Consider the following 24,415-nt stretch of genomic DNA (forward strand, 5'->3'; position numbering starts at 1 on the left):
AGCGTGCCGAACAGAAGGATGGAGGTTGGCTTTAGGTAAGGCATGTGATGGGATGGATTGCTATTTAAAGCCCCTCTAATGGCCATATGTTTTATCAGTAAGGAGGAGAGCCACATAAGGCATTACAAATAGACCATTGTATCCAGTGTAATTCAGTGAAGAGAGCTCCGAACGTACAGGTGTTTCACAATAAACCCCACACACACATGGTTCGTAGATAGTTATCTTTCAACGTCCACAACATGGCAACAAAAACCTTTCTAATAAATAGTAAGAATATAGTGTTTGTGTGTTGAACAACTGGATTTAAAGGACAAATAATCTTTGGAATACAAACAAATTACACAGTTGAAGTAGCTGAGATTTAAGGAGAATCATTAATGTCGTATTATTTTTAAATTTGAGGTGAGAAAAAAATGGGGCATGATGAACAAATTAAAATAAAACAGACCTGAAACACTATGAATTCACTGTGCTCTTCTTCAGGAGCTCTAGGTGCACCCAAATTTGGGGGACCAAAAGTCTCAATAAATTCTACTCAGGCATTCATTTATTGCTCCAGGGAGTCTCTAGTGAAAGACTAGATTCCCATCCTGACTGATAGCCTGGATCCATTTTGGCTAACAAAGTTGAGGGCAATTTTCGGTTAGTGCTCAACATTTTAACACTGAGTGTTGAGCCTCTAAGGGTCTTACTTATTCAGTCATCGTGTGCTGGTTGACAGCCGGCGTAAGATATTCTTGACAAGCTTTTTCAAGCTACTACAACCAACTGAGCTACGATTTGGTTCCATCATCCAAATCACTTTGACATTCCCTATGACGTTTTTGCCTGTAGCTTGAAGGCTGAGTTTGAGAATCAAAACATCTTAATAACTTGGTCTTTATAACTGGGTTTAAGGTTCAGAGTCCTGGTTAAGGTTAGCCATTTGCTTTGGATGGTTCTGTGAGAGGGGAAAGCATTATGGCAACGAGAGGTCCTCACAAAGACAGTGTAATAAACCTGCGTATGAAGTGAACGGAGGCGACACATGGTTTCTACTTTAATAGGAATGCCTTCAGCACCCCTTTTATTTTCTTCACTTTAGGCTATTATTTTACAAACTAGATATAAAAGGACATAAATAAATGACATAAGTTACATGTACCTATAGCTCCTTGACAAAAACACAAATCATGAACAATTGAAAACAAACTTCAGAGAATGTTAGATCTACATGACTAGATCGTATGGCATCAGAAGGCATACAATGACAAACATTGCCTTTTGTTAAACTCTTTTTTTTCCCCCCCTTCAGTTTCCATTTTCATCCAACATTTAAGCAAAGAAGAAGTATTTTACAGTACATTCTGGTTTCCTTCCACACAACATCTTGCATATTTCCAAACAGGTCCTTTTTCATATTTCATCTCTTCTGGAAAAACTTGATAAAAACCCAAAAGGTGATTTCAAAGGAGTTGAGCTGTGATATTAAGGACGGAGGTGTATTTGATTTGTCTGGAGTTGAAGACATTCGCATGTTGAGTTCTTGCAGAGATACATTAAAAAAACAAATAGTCCATATAGGGAGGATGACGTTGCTCTGGAATGAAAAACAATTTAAAAAATGATTCCCTTTCCATGATCTTCCTTTTCCTCATTTCGGTTCTTTAGAATGTCCAGATGTTTTGTTGTTCACCTCCTTCTGTATACAAACCAAAATGCTTATGGAGCCCAAACCATCCAAACAACAGAAGCAAAGTCGGCTTTTTTGTTTGTTTTATCACCATAAAAGCAAAAACACAACTCTCCTCCACAGTGGCGTGTGGATGGGCACAGCTACTGATAATACTTCATTCATCTTCACACGCACTCGCTCAATTGATTGCATGCAAACGTAACTCTTTTTCAAAAACAAACAAAAACATTGGTGGAAGTAAGAATTCTGGATTATGTTACATTCGTCTTAATGTTTCAGCGCAACTCCAAAGGAGCACGTGGCGGCTAGGTTTGTCAAGCCGACGTGTGGTGACGGGGGGCGACGTCTCGGACGCTCAGGGACGGATTCGTCATCTCCGAGGAAATCAGGAGGAGGAAGACACGGATGAGGAAATTGTTGTGGAGCCGAGCGAGGTCAGGACATTGTTTGTTATGGGCGGCAGCAGCTGCGGAGAATAAAGAGGGAAACAAGAGACGCTGCATCAGTCACGGTGGTTTTGAATCTGTACAGTCGCTGCTCGGTATCCAGTCGGGCCCAACAATGGAGATTCATGGAACATTCAACTCATCTGCTTAAACAAAGTGCAGAGCATCCAGGGAAGCGTGAGCGGTTACCCCCCCCCACCAGAGGAGAAAATGTGGATTCTGTTGCAGTGAGGTATTAACTTGTGTTGACCACATGCTGTTGTGAATGTAATGTCAGAAATGTGGCGAGACTAGACGCTGGCACCGGTCAGGAAAACAGCAGTAGACGATACAAAGACGTGTGAGGACACACATATTGATCGCATTTCTGCATTTGTTAATCTCCAATTTTAAACTTGACGTCTCGAGATTAATGCATTCCAGACAGCGGGCGACCAAACACTTCGCTTGGAGACCACAAACAACTATTATTCAAACTTTTTATTTTTTTATTGAATCATAAAATTGCTATTGTTCATTGTCTTTGTTTATGGATGTGTTTGGTAAATGTTTAATCATTCTCAGTCCGCTCTTATGACAGAGAGTGCCTGATGTAAATGAGCTGGAACATCAACATCACATACACATATACAAGTATCACTCTTAAAATATATACCTGTATCTTGCCTCCAGTGATCTGAACTAAAGTAATTCAAGATCAAAATGGCAGTTAACCCACCAGGGTTATGGTTGCATTTAATAGACACTGACCAGCACTGAACAAGATCACCACTTGTTTTGTCAGAATTAAATTAAATGTATATTAAAATGTCTTTTTATTGTTTTCAGATGAAGTCTCAATTGACTGAACTTGTACAGAATTTTCATAAGTCATTCACACGTAGATATGTTGCGATTAAGACTTGCACATTTCACTGACTTCCAATCCTAAACATGCTGGTAAACAGGTCGCCACTCTCCATCAGGCTTTGAATTAAATTTACAGTGACGCAAAGTGTTGTTTCCTTCAGGCTATTCTTAGCAGACTAAGGTCCCTCTTGCTGGAGTCACCCTTTTATTTGGACCTAATTTACTGGGCTCCACTTCCACTTGTATTCTCAAACAGTCCTTGTCTTTTACAGGACACCAAAGACGAGTAAAACTTTGTTAGAGTTCTTGTCCTTGTGAATTTAACTTCCCACTAATGCATTTCACAGTCTCCCTGCAAGCTATTAAATGGTTTAAACAGACCCCAGTCAATGTATGTCCACTAATAGGATCAGCAGCATTGAGCCATGTTGGTTTGAATTTATCGTCCTGCGTTCAGATAGACTTAACCAGACTCTAGAGTCCAGGGTGGAGACAGATTCCTCCGCAGATGATTGTGGATTTGTTCTGAACATAGGTTACTTTTTTAAATCGCCAATATCACAAGTAAATGCACTGATCATACCTGTGACACATATATGTATAATCTACTGTAATATCCACTTTTTTTAATGCTGACTTAATGACAACTGTACTTCTATTTTTCCTGTCGGCTTCTCCCTTCAGGAGTTGCCACAGCGGATCATCCTCCTCCATCTCACCCTGTCCTCTGCTTCCTCTTCTCTCAAACCTACAAACCTCATGTCCTCCTTCACCACCTCCATCAATCTCCTCTTTGGCCTTCCTCTCCACCTTCTGCCTGGCAGTTCCAACCTCAACATCTTCCTACCAATGTACTGGCTCTCTCTCCTCTGCACATGTCCAGACCATCTCCATCTCGCCTCTCTGACTTTGTCTATGACAACTGTACTTAGGGTGACTATATTTAATTTCCATTGCCGCTGGGAGATTAAATAAGCAGCTGATTTTATACCACTCCATGTGTCAAACTCAACCCTGCCAAGTCACTTGAGCCAGTCCACAAGAGCTTCAAAAAGACAGAAAATTCAAAGCTCACCAATAAGGAACACTGTTGGCATAGCAACATATTAAGGTGTGTTTGACAGGTGCTTTTCTCACAACCTTAAACTGATCTGAAAATCTATTTTTGAAAAAAAGACGCACCTGGAAGAGTATTGGATGAAAATTGGAAGTATGATCCAGCAGTGGTGAAGGAGGACAACTCGTGTATTTTGACATGGAAAACACTGTTATCCTAAAATGAGCCTCCAAATGACTGATATCGTGTTCAGTTCCGACTTGAGGAGAGCCAATAAACACAGCTTCTTGTGTAGCCCATGATTTGGACTTCAGGATTTTGGCTCCCCGGGTGAGTGAGTGTGACCCCCTTGCTCTAGACCTAATAGCCTGTACTTTATGTGATCGCATATTACAAGAAGCAAATAAGATCGGCCTTCTGATGAGTTCGGATAGACTTCCCCAGACAGGATAGAAACTGAAGGGTAAAAATTCAGTGGCCATTTTCCACTAACAGCATGCAGCTCTCTTTGCAGAGTTACAGCAGGCTGGAGGCTGTTCAGAGGTCTGCGGCTGATTAATTCCTCTCAGGCTCGCAGACTGATCAGAGACCAGCGGCTATTGATCGGCTCTGGCTGCCTGAGACGGCGCGACCTGCTTGTTAATTAACACTGCTTCTGGTGCCGAGGGGCCCCCAGATAAGAGCGCGTGCGAGGCGGCGCTAGACGCAACACTGCAATTATCATCAAATCCTTTCACTTGTTTTGTTGGGATTCACTGCGCATGATGCATCATTCCGATTCTCACCTTGATTTCAGTCTCCCCGCATCGATCATTCATCCATCCGGCGTTTCTTTTCCGTGCAATCCCACCAGTACATTCTTTCATCTGTGTGTCCGTCAGACTGGTCCAAACTGTTGTTGTCTTTCTCGAAAAGGAAATGTGTAGAAGAGGTCGGAGGTCCGAGGGCCAGGAGATGACAGCAAGATAATGGGGAAGATCCAAATGTTTATGGAAGGTGTGTGGGAAGACGGGGGAGTGAAACAGATCCTCTGGAAGATCAAAAACATTCTGAGCCATGTCCTGAGGGCAAAAAAAAAAATACAGCATTCTGGGAGGAAAACAAGGCCAGAACAAAGCTCCTCAAAATAAGCTCTCCCTGCTCCGGTGTCTCCCAGCAGAATCCAACCATCGACATCTCAATGTTTATGTCATGGCGATCAGGAATCCTCCATTTTGTCTGTGAGATATCAAACAAGATCCAGCCGCGGGAGCGAGAGAGCGATGGCGGCCAAGGCCGGCGTGCGAGTCCAACAGAAAAAAAGTCATGTACAATAAAGTCAGTCACAGGAAATCAAAAAAGGATTCTGCTCTGCGGATTATTCCAGATAGAAAGTTGTCCAGAAACAACACTCTGCCCGAGAGGAAGAAGAAGAAGAAGAAGAAAGTTTCCCGCTCCGTTTCCTTCCAAACCGTAAAAGGCACTCCAGATTGGTCTCTCGGAAGCACTTTTCCAGTCGTTCCCGCGTCTGTCTAAAAATGCTGCAGACAGTAGAGTCCGAATCTCCAAAATAACGGAAAAGTTCGAGATAAAGTTCTAGATTCTTTTTTTCCTTTTTTTTTTCGAAAAAGTGCCATTTTCACCACTTTTTTTTGTTTTCTTCTTCATTTTTACATCCAATTTAAAGTGCACGGATGAGGTAAACTATCAGTCAGTTTGTCTCTTCTTTTATAGTGAATCTTTTTTTTGTTACGGATTGAATTATTTGTAAGAAACGTCTGCTCTCCATTGCGGTTGAAATCTCTCAGACGGGAACCATTCTTCCTTGCATCTGTTGCATTTGGGTGAGCATTCCCTGGACGCTGGTCAGGATCTTGTTCTGGTGTGTTGCCGAGGAGATGCCGATGCGGGCCATGTCCCTGGCAAGACAGAGGAGGAGAAGCAGACATTTAGGAACAAGGACAATAATAACAAACATCCCAGCCACATGATGAGTTTAACAACTGTTAAACTGGCAGTTTTACTGCCCTACGAGGACGTCGCCTGCCAAGAGCGTGTCATTTTAGCAAGTAAAACATGAGAAAGAATTGCTTTTTTTCGGAAACTTTGACATTGAGGTGAACTATTTAGTTTGACTTCCTTTTTTACATGCTCAAAATATCTAAAAAAAAAGATAGTAATGTGCTGAAGAATCAGCTGTAAAAGTGATCTGAGAGGCATTTTTAAAGGCTCATGTTTCTCAAGAAAGAATCTGAAATTCATGAACCAAACTAACCACAGACCAAAATAATATTTGTTTCACCTTGGTAATGCCATCAAAGAAAGGGTTTAGTTGATTGATCCATATATTTTCGGACTCACTCTTGTGTCATGTGGACGACTGCCTCTGGTGTGGTGTAGCCCGCCGCAGTGAAGTTATCACAGTATCTCTCCATGCCGATGGCCTGCAGCCAGTCCTCCACCGTGCCCACAGATGTGGTCGCCTCTGGGCTCCCTGGTTCCAGCAGGGTGGTGTTGGGTCTGCTGGGTGTGAGACAGAGAGGAAGGGTGAATAAATGCAAAGCTGCCTGCGCAAATAGAAAATAAAACTTTAACAGTGCGATAAAGTGCTCTCAACTCTAAAGGCAATGATGTGTGTTATTACGCCGATGAGTGCGCCGCTGATTCATGGCGGCTGTAATGTACGCTGTGGGAATTAGCAGCGGCGACAGTATGAAAATACGCAAGGACACAAAACCACCTGCAAGAGACACCAGGAAACACCAAGTCTGCCTGCTCAGAAGTTCAGACCCCCAGAAGTCAAACAAAGTTTCATTATGGCTGGTGAACATCCTGTGGCATTCATCTGACAGTTGCTTCTCTGCTGAGACTCTGTCAGCCATGAAACATTTACACGAGGTCTGAGTTCTTGTCCTCCTCCGCCACAGCGCTCGCTCGCAAGCGCTCCATCTTTTGAATAAAGATGTCGAGTCCAAGTGTGAGAACAAGACTCTTTAATCATCCATCCCGCTCGTACCTTCAAAGCCACATTTACAGGACTCAGTAATTACACGAAAAAAGCCTCCCTTTAGCGCTCACCCTGTCCCATTAGGTAGGTGTGAAAGCGCACATGTCGCGGGACGTGCGCTCTCACACTTGTTAAAAACTCAAACAGACTCCCAGCGGCCTGCGTCGAGTCTGTAAACACATGTAGGTCATTCTTAACACGTTTAGCTGCGCAAGAGTAATGGTGTCACGGCTGTGGAGTCATGTTTGTTTTTTAACTCAGCATTACATCGTAACTCTCACAGCGCGGCCCCGGCGCCCCTCGCTTAACTTTATGTGCATTAGAAGTGCCTCGTGTTTAAATAGAATTCAGGTCATTGTAAACAAGGGGCTTAAAGAGAATGCCCCCCATCGTCTTTATGGATTGGCTATTAACAGTCTGAACTCACACCAGTGATGTTGCTATTTTTATTATGCCTCATTATTATTTATATATCTTTATTATTTCTTAAGAGCTGGAATGAAAGACGCAGCCAGGCTGCATCATCTTCACATTAAAGGGCCTTTTCCGCCAACGACAACAAACCCTCATTAGTCACTGCTTATCATTTGAAAGTGTTTTCAACGGAAAAGAACCAATGGTTGTTAACTGGATGACGCAGAATAAGTGGGTGCCTTTATTTTTTTTTTTTCCAACAGAAAATTTTAGTCAGTTCCCCGCCAAAATATTGTCCGATCCTCAAAAAAAAGGTTGTGTTTAGCTCAAACCCGATGACGGTGAGACTGTGATATGAGATTTTTGTCAATAAAAGATAACACCAAAAGTGCTAATACTAGAATTACTAGCATACGACAAATCTCTCTTGACCATTTCCACGATGTTTATGGACGTTTTAAGATCATCATGATATTGAAATTAAAATATTTATAATCCAGTATGCTGCGACCGCCCAAATGTCTCACCTGATAGTGGTCTCGCCTCCTGTCCTCTTTAGAGTGTTGGGGTTACGAATCAGCTTGTCCAACATGTTGACTATCTGCCCGAACTTTGGTCGGTCGGCCCTCTCCCTCTGCCAGCAGTCCAGCATGAGCTGGTGGAGGGCCACGGGGCAGTCCATGGGCGGCGGCAGCCGATAGCCCTCATCGATGGCTTTGATGACCTGTGAAGACCAGAAAGAGATGAGCTCCTGCTCTGCTCTTATGGACTTCTTCCATTGCATTTTTGTCCTCATTTATATTGATTTATGTCACTTCCAGCCCACAACTAAACTCATCAATTGAGTTTTTTATCATCTTCAGTGGCCCTTGAAATGTGTCTAATGAGAGCTACACAGCTGATATTCATCAACTTGAAGGATTGCAAATGGAACATGATATACGCTCGGTCCAAACTCCCTGACACCTCACTGACAAATTTGGATCATCATTGGAGCCGCTAATTTGATTTCCTGACACTTACGTCTTGGTTACTCATGTCCCAGTAGGGGCGCTCGCCGTACGACATCACCTCCCACATCACGATTCCGTAGCTCCACACGTCACTGGCGGAGGTGAATTTTCTGTAAGCGATGGCCTCGGGGGCCGTCCAGCGGATGGGAATCTTCCCCCCCTGTATTTGAAACATTGTCTGGTTAATGAGATCTGACAGTGACGACAAGAAAGGTGATGCATCGGACGCCAGCACTCACCCTGGTGGTGTACGCGGCTTCGGGGTCGTCCTCCAGCACGCGGGACATGCCAAAGTCAGACACCTTGCACACCAGGTTGCTGTTGACCAGGATGTTGCGGGCCGCCAGGTCACGGTGGACGTAGCTCATGTCGGAGAGATATTTCATTCCGGACGCAATTCCTCGCAAGATCCCGACCAGCTGGATGACTGTGAAGCGACCGTCGTTCTTCTGCAGGGGACAACCACGGTATTGTCAGGTCATCGCCGAAAAAACTTGTCACAAGAAATATATGCGATTTATATTTATATACCCGAAAATACATGTATAACATCGCTCCATTTCCCCTCTCACGGGGTCAAAGAAGAGGATGGCGATAAGAGGAAATGTTTGCAGGGAAACACTTGTAGTTTTGAGTAGTGACACGAACGCGATAAGATAGAATCAGCCTCCTGAAGTCGTATCACGCACACACAACATGCACACCGACGAACGCATGACTGACCCTCAGGAATGCATCCAGCGATCCGTTCTCCATGTACTCGGTGATAATCATCACTGGCTTACCTAGAAAGAAAGAGAGGGAGAGTGAATGAGAGGCACATGATTATGGCGGTAAATGATGCACATCACAGCCTCGCACAGCAGGAGGGATGTTCTCCAGGGAGTGTGTGTGTGCATGTGTGTGAGTCCATCCATCTCTGTCCCGCGGTGATTTAATTAGCACAGTGTAACGGTTGCCCTGACATCGCCTTCTTTCGCTGCTCGTGCAAAGGCATCTCCAGCGAAACAAAACATCACACGCCATCGTGCATTTATGCAAATATGAAGCGACGTTGGACACGTTATCCAAAGTCTCATCACAGCCCAGTGGATTCCCTCTGACTCACTATTTATGTCAGTCACAGCCTCTTCGCCCTCTTTAGTCCTTCGCCAACTTGTGTCACATCCGCCACTCGCCTGCTCGCTCCTCTCTCTGCTTTGTTTCATCCTCTCCCGCTCACTCTATCCCTCCTTGATCCCTGACATCCCTCCGTGGCCTCTTTCACCCCTTTCCTTCTGTCTCTCCTAGGGGAAGCGTCTGTGTCTTTATCTGGTTTTGGACAGGCGGTGGGATGGGTGGACGTCCCCTGGTGGGCTTGTCTGTCTTTGCTTCCCCCCGAGGATGAGGGAAGAAAAGCATGAAGCGAGAAGAAGACCAAAATAGAAGATAGAATCGAGGGTGGCTTGTTTTTATCCCTAAACTCCGGCAAGCTGGTGTCTAACCAGCCGTGGCAGCGACATATGCCGAGAAGCGCTGCCACCAATCCTCAGAGTGCACTGCCTTTTTATTTCACATGGTACTTCAAGGTGGAATTTGAAGCTCACAGCTTGAAAGAAGAATTGTTGGTTTGAGATTCCTTTGCAAGACACCTAATAAACAGTGCTTTTTAGACCCATTTTAAAACCCATTTTCAGTAGTAGTGTGAGAGCGTGAGGCTCTCAAGGACGTGCAGCTTGTTGGGCGCTAGCCTCACAATCCCGCTTCCAGTGTCGCCTGCTTCCAACAAAGCAATACCAAAATAAGTCCAGATGGTTATCAGGCAGGATGTTTCTCTATTGTACATTCCATTTAGAATTTGTCCGTAGGGTGTTTTCTATTTCCACGCAATTTTCTGAGCAAAAATATTTTCTCGTCTTTCAAGGATCCATAAATCATACCATGGGAAACATGTACAAGGCCCAGCATGTCTGTGGCCTTGACGACAATCTTGCTGCTGAGGGTCTGAAGCGGTTGGCAGCTGAGGTCTTGAAGGTGAAGTTCCTCCACTCCACAGCAGGCTGCTGGCTCGGCCAAGAGGCCGTCAGTCAGAGCCTCGCCCGCCGTTTGATTGGCACGCCATTAATCACGGGGCACTCCAGCGACGGCCCAAAAGGAGGAAGTGGGCTTAAAGTTGGGGGAGCGCGGGGGGCCCTCTTTGTCCGCCATCTTTGTTCTCTTTGTTGTGCATGTCTGCCCTCAGGCCAGCTATTGATTGACAGCTCCCCAATCAAGCCGGAGGAGCGCCTGACCTGCGACCTTAAACTCTCGCCTCCCCAGTCCCGCCCTCTTCCTCCCTGCTTATTTGCATGCTAATTCCTTGTTTACTGAATGCATCCCGCCGCCTTTGGCAATGAACTCTGGGCATTGGCCCCGCCAGTGGGCCGATTATCACCTGCCAACTGAACAAGGACCCAGCAGGAGGACAATATTGGAGACGGTTGGCCAAACGCTCTTCAGGGGCCCCTTCTCAAGCTCTTCATATCAGATCTATTGCGCAGTAGCACCTTTCCCTCCATGTCCGGCAAAAGCATACCTTCCAAAAGTTGGACTTCATTCACACGTGACATCAGCGGAGACTTCCACTTGGCAGGAATTAGACAGCATTTCACATCATGATGCCAGTTTGGCTTGAATTCATAATTAATAAGGTTTAATTGGCTCTGCTGGACATGCCAGCAAGCTGGAGCCAGATTTCACGTGATTGTTCAGATGATGGATTTTTAATAGACTCCACTGACAGGTGTGAAGGACTTGTTCGCCCGGACCTTGCGTCAGCCTCTCCAAAGAGGAAGAAGTTATCAGATGCCCTTCTCGCTTTGGCTCACAGTCCTTCCACGTCGAGTCCTGTCAGCGCGGCGACGCTCTTCTGCTTCACCTTCATCTCGCTGTTTTCCAGCTTCCTGTTCAGGAGCTCTGCCACCCATCGCTGTCGCTCCCACTGCTGCTCTGCGTCTTTCCTCTAATCCATCAGCCCTAACCGCCTCCCTGTCTGTCCTTTGGCGTCTCTATTTTCGCCTTCCTTGGATGCCGCTTGTCTCACATTTCTCCGACCCTTCCTCCTGTCCATCTGTCTGCCTGCTCCCTGTCTTTCTATCAGTGCAAGGTCCGCCATTCTCTGTGATGAAGGGTGTTTTGGAACCGTCCTGCATTTCTCGGCTTGTCTCTTGAACTGACATGACTTTTGTCATCACTCCTAACAATACTTCATATCACAGGGTGCTTTCATTCTCAGGGAAAAAAAACAAAAAACTTGCGGCATTGCTGTCACACACATGCTTACGATAAGGATTGCAAACACACACAGGCACATGTGTTGACAACACACACTCGGGCCACCGTCCTGTCAAACGTTATCAGAAGGTGTAAAAGGTAGAAAAGGAACACAGCAGAGGTTGCCAAGGGCGTCGGGAAGCAGATTCGGCTGGCGTTTTGTGTCAATGCAGCAGCAGATAGAGGAGGGATAGGGTATCACTCCCTAACCCCAAACACATTTAGAGCTGACACCATGATTAATGAGTCTGGTGCTGTGCTACAGGGCCTGTTCCTGGACCCATTAGAGCCCCCCCCACCCGACCCTTTACTGCCCACCTTGCTCTCAACCGACTACTTCATCCCACAGATGCGGGACCCCCTTCCATCTGGACAGAATCCCACATGGGGACAGCGTGACTGCGACAACCAGACAAACCTTATATGTGAGGACAGGACGTGAGGGGTGGGGTTAACTTCAGATTTTAAGACCAATGTTTATGGAAGTATCACCGATTAAAATCTCCAACCTACAGTAAAAAATCTAATAATGAAGCCTCTAATATGCCTTTTTAAATCAAGTCAGTGGCAAGGTATTTCATGTATGTCTGGAAGGAGGCCCGGCTCTATTATGTCTCTCAGTTGGCATGGAAACACCTCTGTATCCCCTGAAAAAAAAAAGTTTCAGGAGGGAGGGAAGCGGGGGCCTATTTGCTCTGGGTGCTGCCTCCACAACCTCACACTGAATGATAAATAATCTGACCTTAAACTCTTATTTCCTCTTTCTGTTTCCTCTGTTTCCCACTGAACACTTTCAATTTAACCAAGGGACTGAGAAACACTGACTTTATTTCAGGACGGTTAATGTCCACTTACATTTCGTAACCACGCCTTCCAGATGAATGATATTTGGGTGGTCAAACTGGCCCATGATGCTGGCCTCAGATAGGAAGTCCCGCCTCTGCTTGTCAGTGTAGCCGGCTTTCAGGGTCTTGATGGCCACACAGATCTCCCTCTTGCCCGGCATTTTCAGTCGACCGCTGCAGACCTCGCCAAACTCCCCTGAAACACACGGCTCCAGTTAAAAATGTGTTATGATACACGAGCACTGCAGCGCTACAGGGCTATAAATCGGATCAAGATGGGAGTTTCCACGCATGTGTAGATTAGGAGGGGTCCACTTTAAACATTGATCAGGGTCTCTAATCCCTCACACTCCCCTCCCGCTTGTCTGCTGAAGCAGAGAGAGACGGGAAATGGATATTGATTCTTTCTCTTTATTATTTTGTCATTGGATGACTTTTCTTGGCCACAGCCAAGCTCAGACAACATATTTAGCCCGTTAAAGTCGCTTTTTTTTCTTGCCGTTGACCTTTTGGACAGGAAGAAGTGGATGATTTAAACGTCCTAATGGCATCACGTCGACTATAAAAAAATTGCTGCTGGATTTCACTCCCTGCTCTGGAGGATAGGCTACAAAAACTCTGTTAAAGTTGCTTACCAATCCCAATCACTTTCTCGATCTTGATGCAGGAAGCGTCGATCTCTTTGGCAAACTCACGGACGGCTTGGTTGGGGTCCTCATAGGTGAAGGGGTCCACGTAGATGCGAACGCCTGCGGAACCAAAGTTCAGACATGAAGTCAGGAAGTAACAAAGGACGAGTGAGGAGAGTGAAAAATGAAGGTTAATTCATTTTGGCAAGTTTTCTACATCTGGTCTTTATTTCTATCATGCTGCTGGCCACAGCGCGCCCCCTCCTCAGCATCCCTGTCGCCCATTACTCTGTTCGCACTCTGTCTCCACCGTGTTTCATGTGACTCAGATGAAGGTGGAGCTCATTAAGGTGAATTTCTTGTGGGAGCTAATACCAATTCTCATGTCTTGATAATGAGGCACAGCCGTTCAGGACTGAAATGCTCTGGCATTTTCATTACTTTTTCTTAACTTTCCTTTGCAGCTCACCCACAGCAATAGAACTATCACTTTATTTCTGCATGAGTCCGCATGTGTGTTACCTTGATGCAGGTGCTTTTCTTCATCCGAGTCCTGCTTGGCTTTGCTGTATTTACTCCTTCTAGGGACAAAGACAGGGAAATGGTCAGCAGGTGCCAAGAAGAAATGTCTTCTTAAGACAAAGGCAGCGCATCGTTTTTTGGAATTACAAGCACGACCTGGCCACAACTTCACAAGTACAGCCTGAGGACTGCAAATCAGACACCATGGTACTGGCACCTGTTCTTATATTGATGTCTGAGGTCACCCGTGGAAATGACCACATCTGCCAGACATTGTCTTTCTCTACAGCGCTGTAACGACGGCAAACAGCTACGTGATGACCATTCCTCCCCTCAATCAGAGGACAGGCACAGCAGCACAATGACATCGAACGTCACATGAATATGAAAAAAAGGCCCAACACCGCCACCTGCTTTGCATCAACACTGGCCACCATCTAAACATCAACTTACACACTAAAGAATGAATAGATTCCACGTGAAAAGAAGCACACAGAAGAGGCAGATGCTGTGATAAACACTAACAACTTCCTCCCCTCCCCCATCTTCACCAATACTTTTTCTTCACAAGCAGGCGGCGTGGTTAGCACCCTGAGGTGATGCAGACCCATCTGCATGTAATCCCATCTGTGTGGCGGCGCTTTGTCGCGAAGGCTGGTTAACACCCCGAGATTGGGTCACCGCAAATCCACCTGATGCCTCTCTGTCTCGCTTCGCCCCTGAATTCTATCACCTGCTTCTGGTTGCTCACTTATCTCATTGTCCACCTCCCCATCCGCTCCCCCTGCAACCTTTCCTCTCTTTCTTCCATTGTCTTCGCCATGGGAGGAAATATTTGGCCGGAGAGATTGTTGGTATCTGGGATAAATGTTGGAGGGATATAGAGGACAGGGTCCGAAAGGGGTCGCAGATTGCATCTCTTCCGCTGTCTGAGCTGTCGATCACGGCGCGGGGGGTGGCAAGTCATCACTCATCCGAGGCTGTTGGTGTGTGTCTGGATGTGTTTGTGAGTGACGTCCAATCTTCCAACAGCCACTTTTCCCGCCACTGAGAAAGACGTCTCACATCTTGGCGGAAAGGAGAAGTGACAGAAAGCAGACACCAAGGAGAGATGAAGCGCTCACCTTCGGCTGATGACGAAGGCGCTGATGAGGATGAGGAGGAGGACGACGCTGCCCACCACGGAGACCAGCAGCACAGTGGAGTTGGCCCCATCACCGATAATGGGCGCTGGCACTGCGAAGACGGCGGGAAAAGGGAGCCGAGTAAACACCATTGCAAATGGAAACGCAAGCGTACACTGTGTGTTTGTCATTCATTGACCTCCGCTGCACTTTCTTCAGCGCTCAAACACACTCAGTGTTTGCTCTCGCTTCTTTCCTTGCAGTTTACGATTCCTGCTGTAAAATCGACTGTTGCCTGGCTCATTGAAACACAATGACAGCCCATTAGGTTGTCCGCTTGACCGTGTCATTATCATGCGAAACTGTCCATCTGCATTACAAAGAGACACCTGGTCTTCAAGTGTGCTTGTGTAACCTTCAATTTTGCTCACAAAACATGGTCCATTTTAATCCAAGTGTATACACTCATAATTAAAAATATTTTTATTAGCAATTTTCTGTTACTTGTTTTTGTTTTTAAAAAAAGTTTAAAGAAAATCAAATAGGATGTGAGAGGACAGAGAGGAAGAGACTAATCCGCCACCAAAAAATGAGGACATCAACAAATTAAGAGCATAAGTAAAAATATTTTTCAATTCATTGTTCAATAGTAGCTGTCTAATGATTCTGTCATGGAAAAAATTGTTCTTTAAACTAAGTTGTATATCATTCATCACTCCACAAACTCCGATCCACTGACATCAGCACTTCAACAGTTTTTCATCCCAGCTCTGAGATTTTTCAGGTCAGTTGGAAGACTCCGTTTTTGGCGGCAGAATAATCGCATGAAAGTCAGATCACGGAAACACAGCAATCAGCATCTTCTAACTGTGAATAAAAATGACATCATTCTTCAAAAAGCCATAAAATATGACTCCAAAGCCAGCACATCCGCTGAGACCCATTCCAACTTGAATAATGGAGGTTCCTTAAATTGCCATTCAGGTACCGCAGCACCATTATCATTTATCGTTTACGGACGACAGCTATTTTGATGAATGTCTCCACAATCGGGAGGACCAACTGGGAAGACGGAATTTTCATCGCTGGATTTGTGAGAAATGGAGCAGAGCTGCAGTGGGAAATGTCGTCAGGCGGGCAGACGTGATGGGGCTTCACTCACCGGAGTTGGTCATGAACTCGAACTGGCCGCTGAACTCCCCGTAGCCAGCTGCCGTCCGAGCTCGCACGTGAAACACGTACGATGTCAGAGGAGTGAGGCCCTTGATGTCGGCGTTCCTGGACGAGGTCTTGATGATTCTGTAGCTCCTTTCATTTTGGTCCTGAATGACAAAAACACAGATTTATAAAGGGTGTTTAAACAGCCTCACTTAAAAGGGATGCGTTTATGTTGCAGTAGAGGCACTTGCCTTTTCATAGTACTTGACCTCATACTCCAAAATGACCCCATTGGCTCGATCTGGAGGCTGCCAGGCGAGGGAGATGGTGTGTCTTGTTATATCCTTGGCTTGGATGGATGTCACAGGAGACGGAGCTGCGTAGAGGAGGGTAACAACTTAAGGGATGATGGACTTAGCACATATTGATAATAAACCTTATATTATAATGTAATTATCACATGACACACGATTGTGATGGACACGTCAAGGTAGTCTTTCCTACGCAAGAACAAGCCGATAAAAGTTTTTTATTTTAAAAACATTCTCTGCCATGCATTTGTACAGTCGTTTCAATGTTGGCTTCAGGTGAATGAGTTAGCCAGTGAGCCCACAGCTGAATTAGCTCAAGTATATTCAGCAAAAACAACAATAGCCCAGAATAATAGTCGGCAGCCGTTATGCTGATTGCGCTGCCTTACAAGTAACACGTTCCCAGCGAGCGCTACAATCCTATCAAACTACATTTTCAGCAGATTTCCAGGTCACCCTGGGAAACGCGACACTTCAAACATGTCTGCGTCTGAAATCACAAAATGAGCCCAACGCAGCAGCTTTTTTTTTTTTGTCTTCAGAGCGCAAATCAATTGGTTTTCATTAAAGCCCCAGTGAGCGATCTTATCGCAAGCCCTCGCTGCTACTGCTGATAATGAGGCCATATTTCAAGCAGCCTCACTATCTGCGTCGCGCCGCCTTTAACATGTGAAGGTTAAAGTACAGATAATGGCTTACACCCGTCTCCTCCCACGAGGGTGTCGCCGTGGCACAAATCAAACTTCTATCTTCGGGGAGAGTGCCACCGCACAAATTGGGTCATACACACTCTTGACAGCAGAGAAAACACTCACCAAGGACGCGGTGTTGAAGGAAATGAAATACAAGTCGAGTAAAAAAGTGAAATTCGTGTGTTCAACTTCCCACAGCCGTCAAACAAAAACATTCTGCACGAACCAACAGGCAAAACTGCTTCCCTGCCTACATATGATTAAGTTGTCGACTCTCACGCAAAGTATGCGACCTCCGCTCCTCAGCGATACAGTAAACCTCTTGGTTTCAGACCATCTGCCCTTTAAAAAAACTACAGTGGGATGATGAATGAGGGCTGCTGGCTCACCAATTACTATTAGATTATCTCGGACATTACGGACATCTCTACTCGGGCTCCAGGGAGACTAGCGCTCTTGCTAGCACTAACAAAACCCAGCTTTTAGCCGAGGATTGAGTTCAAACAGGCCGGCAATCTGAAGCACCCTGCTCTGGGTTGGGTTTCAGCGGGGTGACGGGACAGCAGGCGGGGTGGGCAACTGGTCATGGTCGAGCTGGCGATGAAGAGGGATGGGATTGCAGTCATCTCTTGGTAAATGGATTAACCCGAGCTTGGGTCGTCCTGTTGGCCTAATGTGTTGCATCTCTGTTAAACAATTAGACGGCGGCCATTTGTACGGCTCGATCAATCTTACCCAGCAGTGAGAGCCAATTTGAAGGCCCCCCTGGGACAAACTGAGGATGTTCCATATGAAAACCCATAAGGGTCACAGGCTTTCACTCCCTCTAGGAAATCCAGCCATCCATCACTCCTCCAAAGATGACAGATATGGCAATTTAATCGGGTTCTGCTTCTCTTGTTGCGTTTTTATGTCTCCCGTTGCTAATGCGGGGATAAAGATGAGTGATTCTTTGAGTAGTGTCTTCTAAAGTTCCGCTGGAATCATTAGAGACGGCAAACAAGTGATCCATCAAGGACCGGGATCCACTATGTGTTAAAGATGAATTAGACAAATGAATGCCTAGAACTGACTGGTGTGGAATATTGGTAACGCAGCGGAGGTTGATGTAAGACTAAACCAGGCGTCTATTGTGAATGGAGGAAATCTTCACCTGAGGCAGCGGTTTGTGTCGGCCATGCGAGACTCGCTGGCACCTATGTGAATGAATGCGATGTGTAATTTCTTGCTGCCTCCACAGTGTGTGGGCTCGAGACGCTGGTGAAATAATAAGCCTGGGGGTTATGAATATTCAAGCCCCATTTCATAACTGCTCTCGGATAAAAAAAAACATTTGCAAGACAGGAACAGGAACATGAACACCTCATTACACAAAAGTGATAGCTACCACCACTTTAGACAAAAAAATGGTATCATGTTAAACTGTTAAATATCCCATCGCACGAACTACAAATATGAACTTTGTTATTCTGAATTGTAGATTGAAAGGAGCGGACAACACTACGTGTTCAACACTAGTTTTCCATTGCTTTACTCTTCCACATGTGGCCACCAGACTGAAGCCAGGTTGCCAGATCTGAAGCAGAAAAAAACTAGGGGTGTGAGTTTTAGGGTGTCAAAATCCCAGCATAAAAAAAAACGCCATCTCTCCTGACACGTTTCAAAATGTTTTACTGCTTAGTTTGTCACAGGGATGGAAACGTGCACCCCAAAAAGGAAGTGTGGACACATGTGTTGCCCACACACATCTTCCTCTCACGGACTAATTCACTTACGGTCGCCCCAGCCTGCCAAGTACTTTGTATTGGGACATAAACGCCTCGGTCTCCAATTCTGTCATCCACTTTTTCTCACACATACACACATGTTGTAAAGGGGCATCCATTTACAGCCAGGGGTCAGTTCAAAGCTTAGACTGCCCCCCTAAGATCCTCCTCCCTCTCCTTATAGACCTCTGTTGAAAGGGCTACACCCCGCTTGATTTATGGCATTGGAATTGTTCATGTTAAGACTCGGGAATATGACCTCTCGGTAGAGACACACAAATGCACGACTGCTTGTAGATATACAAGCACATATTGTCCTGTCGATTTCATCAGTTCAACTCTGACACCTCCTCCAACCTGCCCATACCTCCGTCCCACTTTAGCCGAAATTTGAACTTTTATGGGGCGACGGCTGCAGAGGCGGCGTCTTTTCCACAGCGTTTATAAATCCTAATAAATCTATCATAATAAAAGTGTAATCCCCTGTGTCTGGATGAGGGGAGGCGATACAGCGGGAGGGACAGCCACAGATGACTGGCGGAATTACCGGGGGCTGAAACCGGAGATTCAAAAGACCCTACTGAGCATTAGCAAGTAGAAATCCAATCAGTCTGGAGCTATTCTCTTTTAGACGCGCACACACTTATTCCATGAGACACATAGAGGACATTGTTAAAGAGACAAATGTAGATGGTCTGTATCGAAAGCGTTTAAACGTTGAGTGAGGCCTACTTATGTGCAAAGACACACATGGTGTTTCCCGCTACAGCTAATCCCAGGGAGCAGTTGGGAAACATGCACCAGCGAGAGGCCAAAAGCAACATCATCTGTATCTAACAACGCGGAGTCCACACATTAGCCGGCAGCAACCTCAGGGGGGACATAGCTGCATGTGTGCTACAGTGTCTCCGGGTCTTTTGGAGCGGTCATCCTGACATGCTATTAGAAGGCCTCAGTCGGGACTCAAGGGTGTGCTCCATTACAGCTCCCACACATGCCTGTCCAGCAGCACTTGCCGCTCTCCCACAGGCAGCACATCCATTCATCTCTATCTTCCTGACCTCAGCTGATAAATCAAGCCACTGTGTCCTCAAGTTGCCAGCGCCGGCCCTATTCACCATATTCGCTTTTCCCAGGGATAGAAATTAGCAATGAAAAAGACACAAAAGAGCACTTAGCTTGCCACCCAAGAGTAAGCGCAATAAAGAAGAGGATAGCAATGATCGGCCATAAGCGTAAGACCTCTGAGAGGGTTGGAGAGAAAGGGCCGGGGTCATAAAAATACATTTGCACAACAACCAGTTGCAAAATGGCTCAATGACAAACAACGGAAGGCCCCTCCCAGCTTAGAAGGGCCCTTCTTCTGCCGCATCCTAGTGTATTCTACTTAAATAATTACGGACACATACACACACGATCCAGTAGGATTTGTAATGAAGCCTCGGCGGATCAATACAGCTCGTCTAATTCATTAGCCCGAGAGCTAAATTTAGAAGGTAAACCCTTATTTTCCTAGCCTGGGATTTTCATGGCGAATTATGTTAAAACTCATGAGGGACTGCAGGAAGCCAATTCCCTCATGCACAGAATCCATCATCATTCTTTGCAGTATACAGACAGCCTTCCTCTCAATTATTTTCCACAAAAACATATTTTGGTGAGCAGAGTTCACCCGCGCAGCAGACTCACAAACATGACACTGCTTCTCTGGGAGACGTCGAAATATTTGTTTTCTGTGTTTTCCAGTGCAATGTGCATTTCACTGTATCTTGTAAACCCTGGATTTACTTAGTAAGCTTGAGAGTGTTGTTGTCGACCCAAAAACATTTTGTCAACTTTTTCTAATTTACTTCTGAATATGAATTGCTTTTTTTTGTTTTGTTCTCCCATATCACACTCATCTTTTCTACTTATTTCCGTCTTTGTTTTACCAACTATTTTCTTCTTTGTCTCATTTGCATCTGCTTTGTTATGTGGAGAAGACTGAATAACCACCCAGAAGTTGCTGCACCTGACCCTAACATTACTCAACATTAGCACCCACTCTGTGTTCTTCTTACCAGCCTGGTTGGTAGTGACAGTCACGGACACGGCCTGTTCCGGTCCAGGGCTTTGAGGCGAAACCCCATTCACAGCCCAAACCTCGAAGGTGTAGTTGGTGTGGGCCTGCAGCTCATTGATGGACACTCTGGTTCCCTTCAGACTGAGCTGCTGGGGGCTGAAATGGATTCCGTTACCGCAGGCTTGACAGCGGCGGCCGTCCGGCCCGCAGCGCTTGCACACAACATTGTAGGTCAGATCCTGACGTCCGCCGGAGCTTCGTGGCGGGCTCCACTCCAGGTTCACCGATGTCTCATTCACATTTGAGATGAGATGAAGGGGTGCAGTTGGGGGACCTGTACAGGACAAGAACACAGAATTTATACATGGAACATAAGGAGTCCAGACACGCTAATTTGTCACCAATTTCTTTCTTTTTATAGCTGCTTCTGAAGGATGAGCATATCTGCATAGCGTTTCCATGTGCATCATCAGCCTTCACACACCTAGACATCTCACACTTGTTCCGATAAGAACCAGGAAGGTCACTTGTCAGAACAAATGGATGAATAAAAACGGATAATATCTGACTTAAGTGTGAAAGGAAATTTTGTTTCATTGAGCTGTGAGCAGGTTTTGTCAGTGTAAAACATTTCAGATTGAGGGAGAACACTGAAGTTTATTTTTAATGGAGTTTGCCTTTTAAAAGCTTTTTTTCAACGTTGCTTTAATAGGATGTTCTATCGCCTTTAGCGCCTCCAGTTGCCAACGGGAGATAAATAAACTGACAAAAGCGCAGTGGGTAACTTTATACAAAGTTAAGTGCACATCTACTCAGGCTTGCAGTGGCAGTTTATTCTACAAACGCATTATTCCAGCCACATGGTATTAAATTGTGAGTTCAACGCTCCTACTTTTGGTGAAGACTCCAGCGACTGGGTGGGTTGCATAAATACATAAAAGATAAAAACGGTGTTTTCCCTCATTAACTATTAAAGCGTCTTAAATTTCCTTTTAATGTCCAGCCTATTACCAAGAGAAGATCATGTTCCGCCTCCGTTACTTCTGCACGATGACGGAAATCCAACCTGGCAGATTTCTTTGCCATTCACGTACGGTGTGGAGGTGGCAGAGCGCCCGGGCCGGCTGCTAACTGTAGGCCTGTATGGCACCCACTCAATAACCTTAGACAGTTTGCTTTGGGGCCTGTTATTAAGTTGCAGCTTTGATCTGAGTCCTGCCCACTGTGGATTTATACGACGGCAACGCCGCAGACATGTGACACATCAATCCCAATTTCCATTGTCAGCTCGATTGTAATGAATGTGTTTTCTTGAGTTGCTTTCCAACATCACATGCAGAGTAATTGACTCTCCCTCTCGCTGCCTCTGTTGTCTCTCGCCCTGACTAATGAAGCGCACGCGAGTGGGCTAGAGGGGATCGATGCATGGTGAAATATGAAAGCTCGTCGGGCCCGCAGACGAATCATTTCACAACGGAAATTAATTATCAGTGTTATTTTTGGAGGAGCCGAGTGGCAATGAGTGATTTCACAGAGAGGCGGCAGAAGGGTGTAGGAGTGTGAGCGCCCCCCTTAGGGAGGGAAAAGGGGGCGAATGAAGTGCGGTTCTCCCCACGATGCGCACACATGTGGCTTGGCGGACCGGACTTGTTGGTGTCAGCACTTGTTTCACAGACAGAAGTGAGATGATTCAGAGTGAGGAGACGAATAGATGCGAGTAGGCACAGAGAAAGGGTGTTCAAACCGGTCCTTACAGGACTGGGGAGGTGCGGGGTTTTGTCCCAACTGCCAGCTGAAACAAGCAGCGCTAAACTGACAATCAGCAGGTTACGCTCTTAAGACACCTGACTAGTGAAGAGCCTCCTGAGTTAAGTTAGACCTGTGTGAGATATGGGCTTAAAGTTCAAAACATTAAACATTACAGCATAGTGGCAGCATCACGACATCGGACAGTAGTAATAAACAGTTATGAAAGTAGAAGTAAAAAATATTTGGAAAGATTTCCATTGACGTGCGATTTATGTATTTATTTATTATCAATTGTTTAACAAACAAATATAACAAATTTTCCTTGTTTTACTGACCTTCAGATAACTGCCGTCTTGCTTCACCTCAGGTATGATATGCAGTATCATTACTCTAGTATCTGGACTTTCAAGTCACTTTAAGTCATAAAGGATAGATAACCGAGACAATATTTTTGTTTGAGGTGGCTGTTAGAGGTATATACATAGCAACTTTATTGTCTGCTGCTTACAGTCAGGGCGGGACGGGTGTGCTTTGTTTTGTTGCTATGACGATCGCCACTCCGGTTCAATATAACTTTATGTCTATATGGACACTAAAACACATTCCAGTGAGGGCCTGTGTTCCGCGCACACAGAAATTACCTTCGGCTGTACCTGTCGCGCTCCCAGAATGCACCGCTGGGAGCAAGGGAGCGTGGGAGAGCTGTCGGCTGTGACTGACACCAGGTAATTAATCCTGAGAGAGTGAGCAGCAGAAGGAAATGGGAGCATGGCGCTCACAGCCTTGGTGCCGCTTTAGCGCAACATTCACATTCGTCACTGCGAGCGTACAGCTGCAAAGTTTCTCTGTTTCAATTTTAGGACTACTTTTGTTTTTTTCTTCATAGCTTTCACCTTCTTGTTTTACGTCAACCCATTCTTCTGTTTTTGTCAATGCTAGATCCGCCTTTTTTTCCCTCACTCTGTCTGGTGGAGAGGAGGCAAAAATGGCCCCTGTATCGACGCCACTATTGCTATCCAGCTGGGATTTATTCACTGTCCACTCCACTCCACACTCATGCTTGAATCAACCTCCTTCTTCCGTCTTCCATACCAGACACAAGCTTAGAAAAATCGGAGAAAATGACTAATGCACACCAACTTACAATACATTCTATTGTGATGTTTTCTTGGCCATACTAAAGTTAATAGTGGGTCTTGTTCGCATAAAAAAAGAGATTGAAAATTAAAGATGTGGAGCAGCATGAGTGACAGACATAATTAAAGAGGTCTGACACACAGATAAAAAAAAACAGCAGACAAGGAACCGCACAAGAGTTCAAAGATCAAATGCAGGCCGGCTGCCGAAGAGAGGGCAAAGGTCATTGAGACGGTCCCACCAATGCCCGGTTCGTTACGATGCAGTGAGGAATGCAGCAGAGAGTGCAACGTGGGATCCAATAAAAACCAGCCCAGTAATGAGCTTTGGCAGCTGTTGCTAGCAGCCGCCGTAGTTAAATGCCACACTGACTAACAAGATAATAGGACACTTGAAATTTACATGGTGCCAGGAGATACAAGTGTAGCCCATCATTTTTGTGGGACAACATGTGTATTGATCCCATCGAAATGTGATATTTTCAGGCTGGCGGTGGAAGGACACATTTGCATGTTTTTCATCATCTGTTTCAGTGTTTATCGCGACTGTCTGAACAGTTTAACTGGTGAAAACAAGATGAGACTGCCGTACATCTCAAGTAGATATGGTTTACACCTCAAAAATTCAGATTATTTTTAACCTAAATTTGAAAATGTTAATTCCTCAATATCAGATTTCTGAATGGC

General features: G+C 45.5%; 1 protein-coding gene across 3 annotated transcripts in view; it reads right to left on the reverse strand.

Annotated features, from left to right (window-relative positions):
• Window positions 1–373: 373 nt before the first annotated feature.
• Window positions 374–24,415, reverse strand: part of epha4l (eph receptor A4, like) — a 45,746-nt gene continuing 21,704 nt past the window's right edge. Inside the window, exons 5-18 of one of the 3 annotated variants that reach the window (XM_053872188.1) lie at window positions 20,842–21,177; window positions 16,264–16,388; window positions 16,017–16,176; window positions 14,855–14,966; window positions 13,731–13,786; window positions 13,215–13,328; window positions 12,590–12,775; window positions 9,167–9,228; window positions 8,683–8,892; window positions 8,454–8,603; window positions 7,958–8,154; window positions 6,371–6,532; window positions 4,816–5,928; window positions 374–2,144 (exon numbers count right to left, since the gene is read on the reverse strand). In XM_053872188.1, coding sequence (XP_053728163.1) covers window positions 5,814–5,928; window positions 6,371–6,532; window positions 7,958–8,154; window positions 8,454–8,603; window positions 8,683–8,892; window positions 9,167–9,228; window positions 12,590–12,775; window positions 13,215–13,328; window positions 13,731–13,786; window positions 14,855–14,966; window positions 16,017–16,176; window positions 16,264–16,388; window positions 20,842–21,177 — 1,985 coding nt within the window. In that variant the 3' untranslated portion in view covers window positions 374–2,144; window positions 4,816–5,813. Of the gene's footprint in view, window positions 2,145–4,815; window positions 5,929–6,370; window positions 6,533–7,957; window positions 8,155–8,453; window positions 8,604–8,682; window positions 8,893–9,166; window positions 9,229–12,589; window positions 12,776–13,214; window positions 13,329–13,730; window positions 13,790–14,854; window positions 14,967–16,016; window positions 16,177–16,263; window positions 16,389–20,841; window positions 21,178–24,415 lie in introns of all 3 variants that reach the window. The other 2 variants (XM_053872186.1, XM_053872187.1) reach the window with 2 other exon arrangements.

Source organism: Synchiropus splendidus, chromosome 8 (genome assembly GCF_027744825.2).
Source record: "Synchiropus splendidus isolate RoL2022-P1 chromosome 8, RoL_Sspl_1.0, whole genome shotgun sequence".
NCBI classification, from domain to species: domain Eukaryota; kingdom Metazoa; phylum Chordata; class Actinopteri; order Syngnathiformes; family Callionymidae; genus Synchiropus; species Synchiropus splendidus.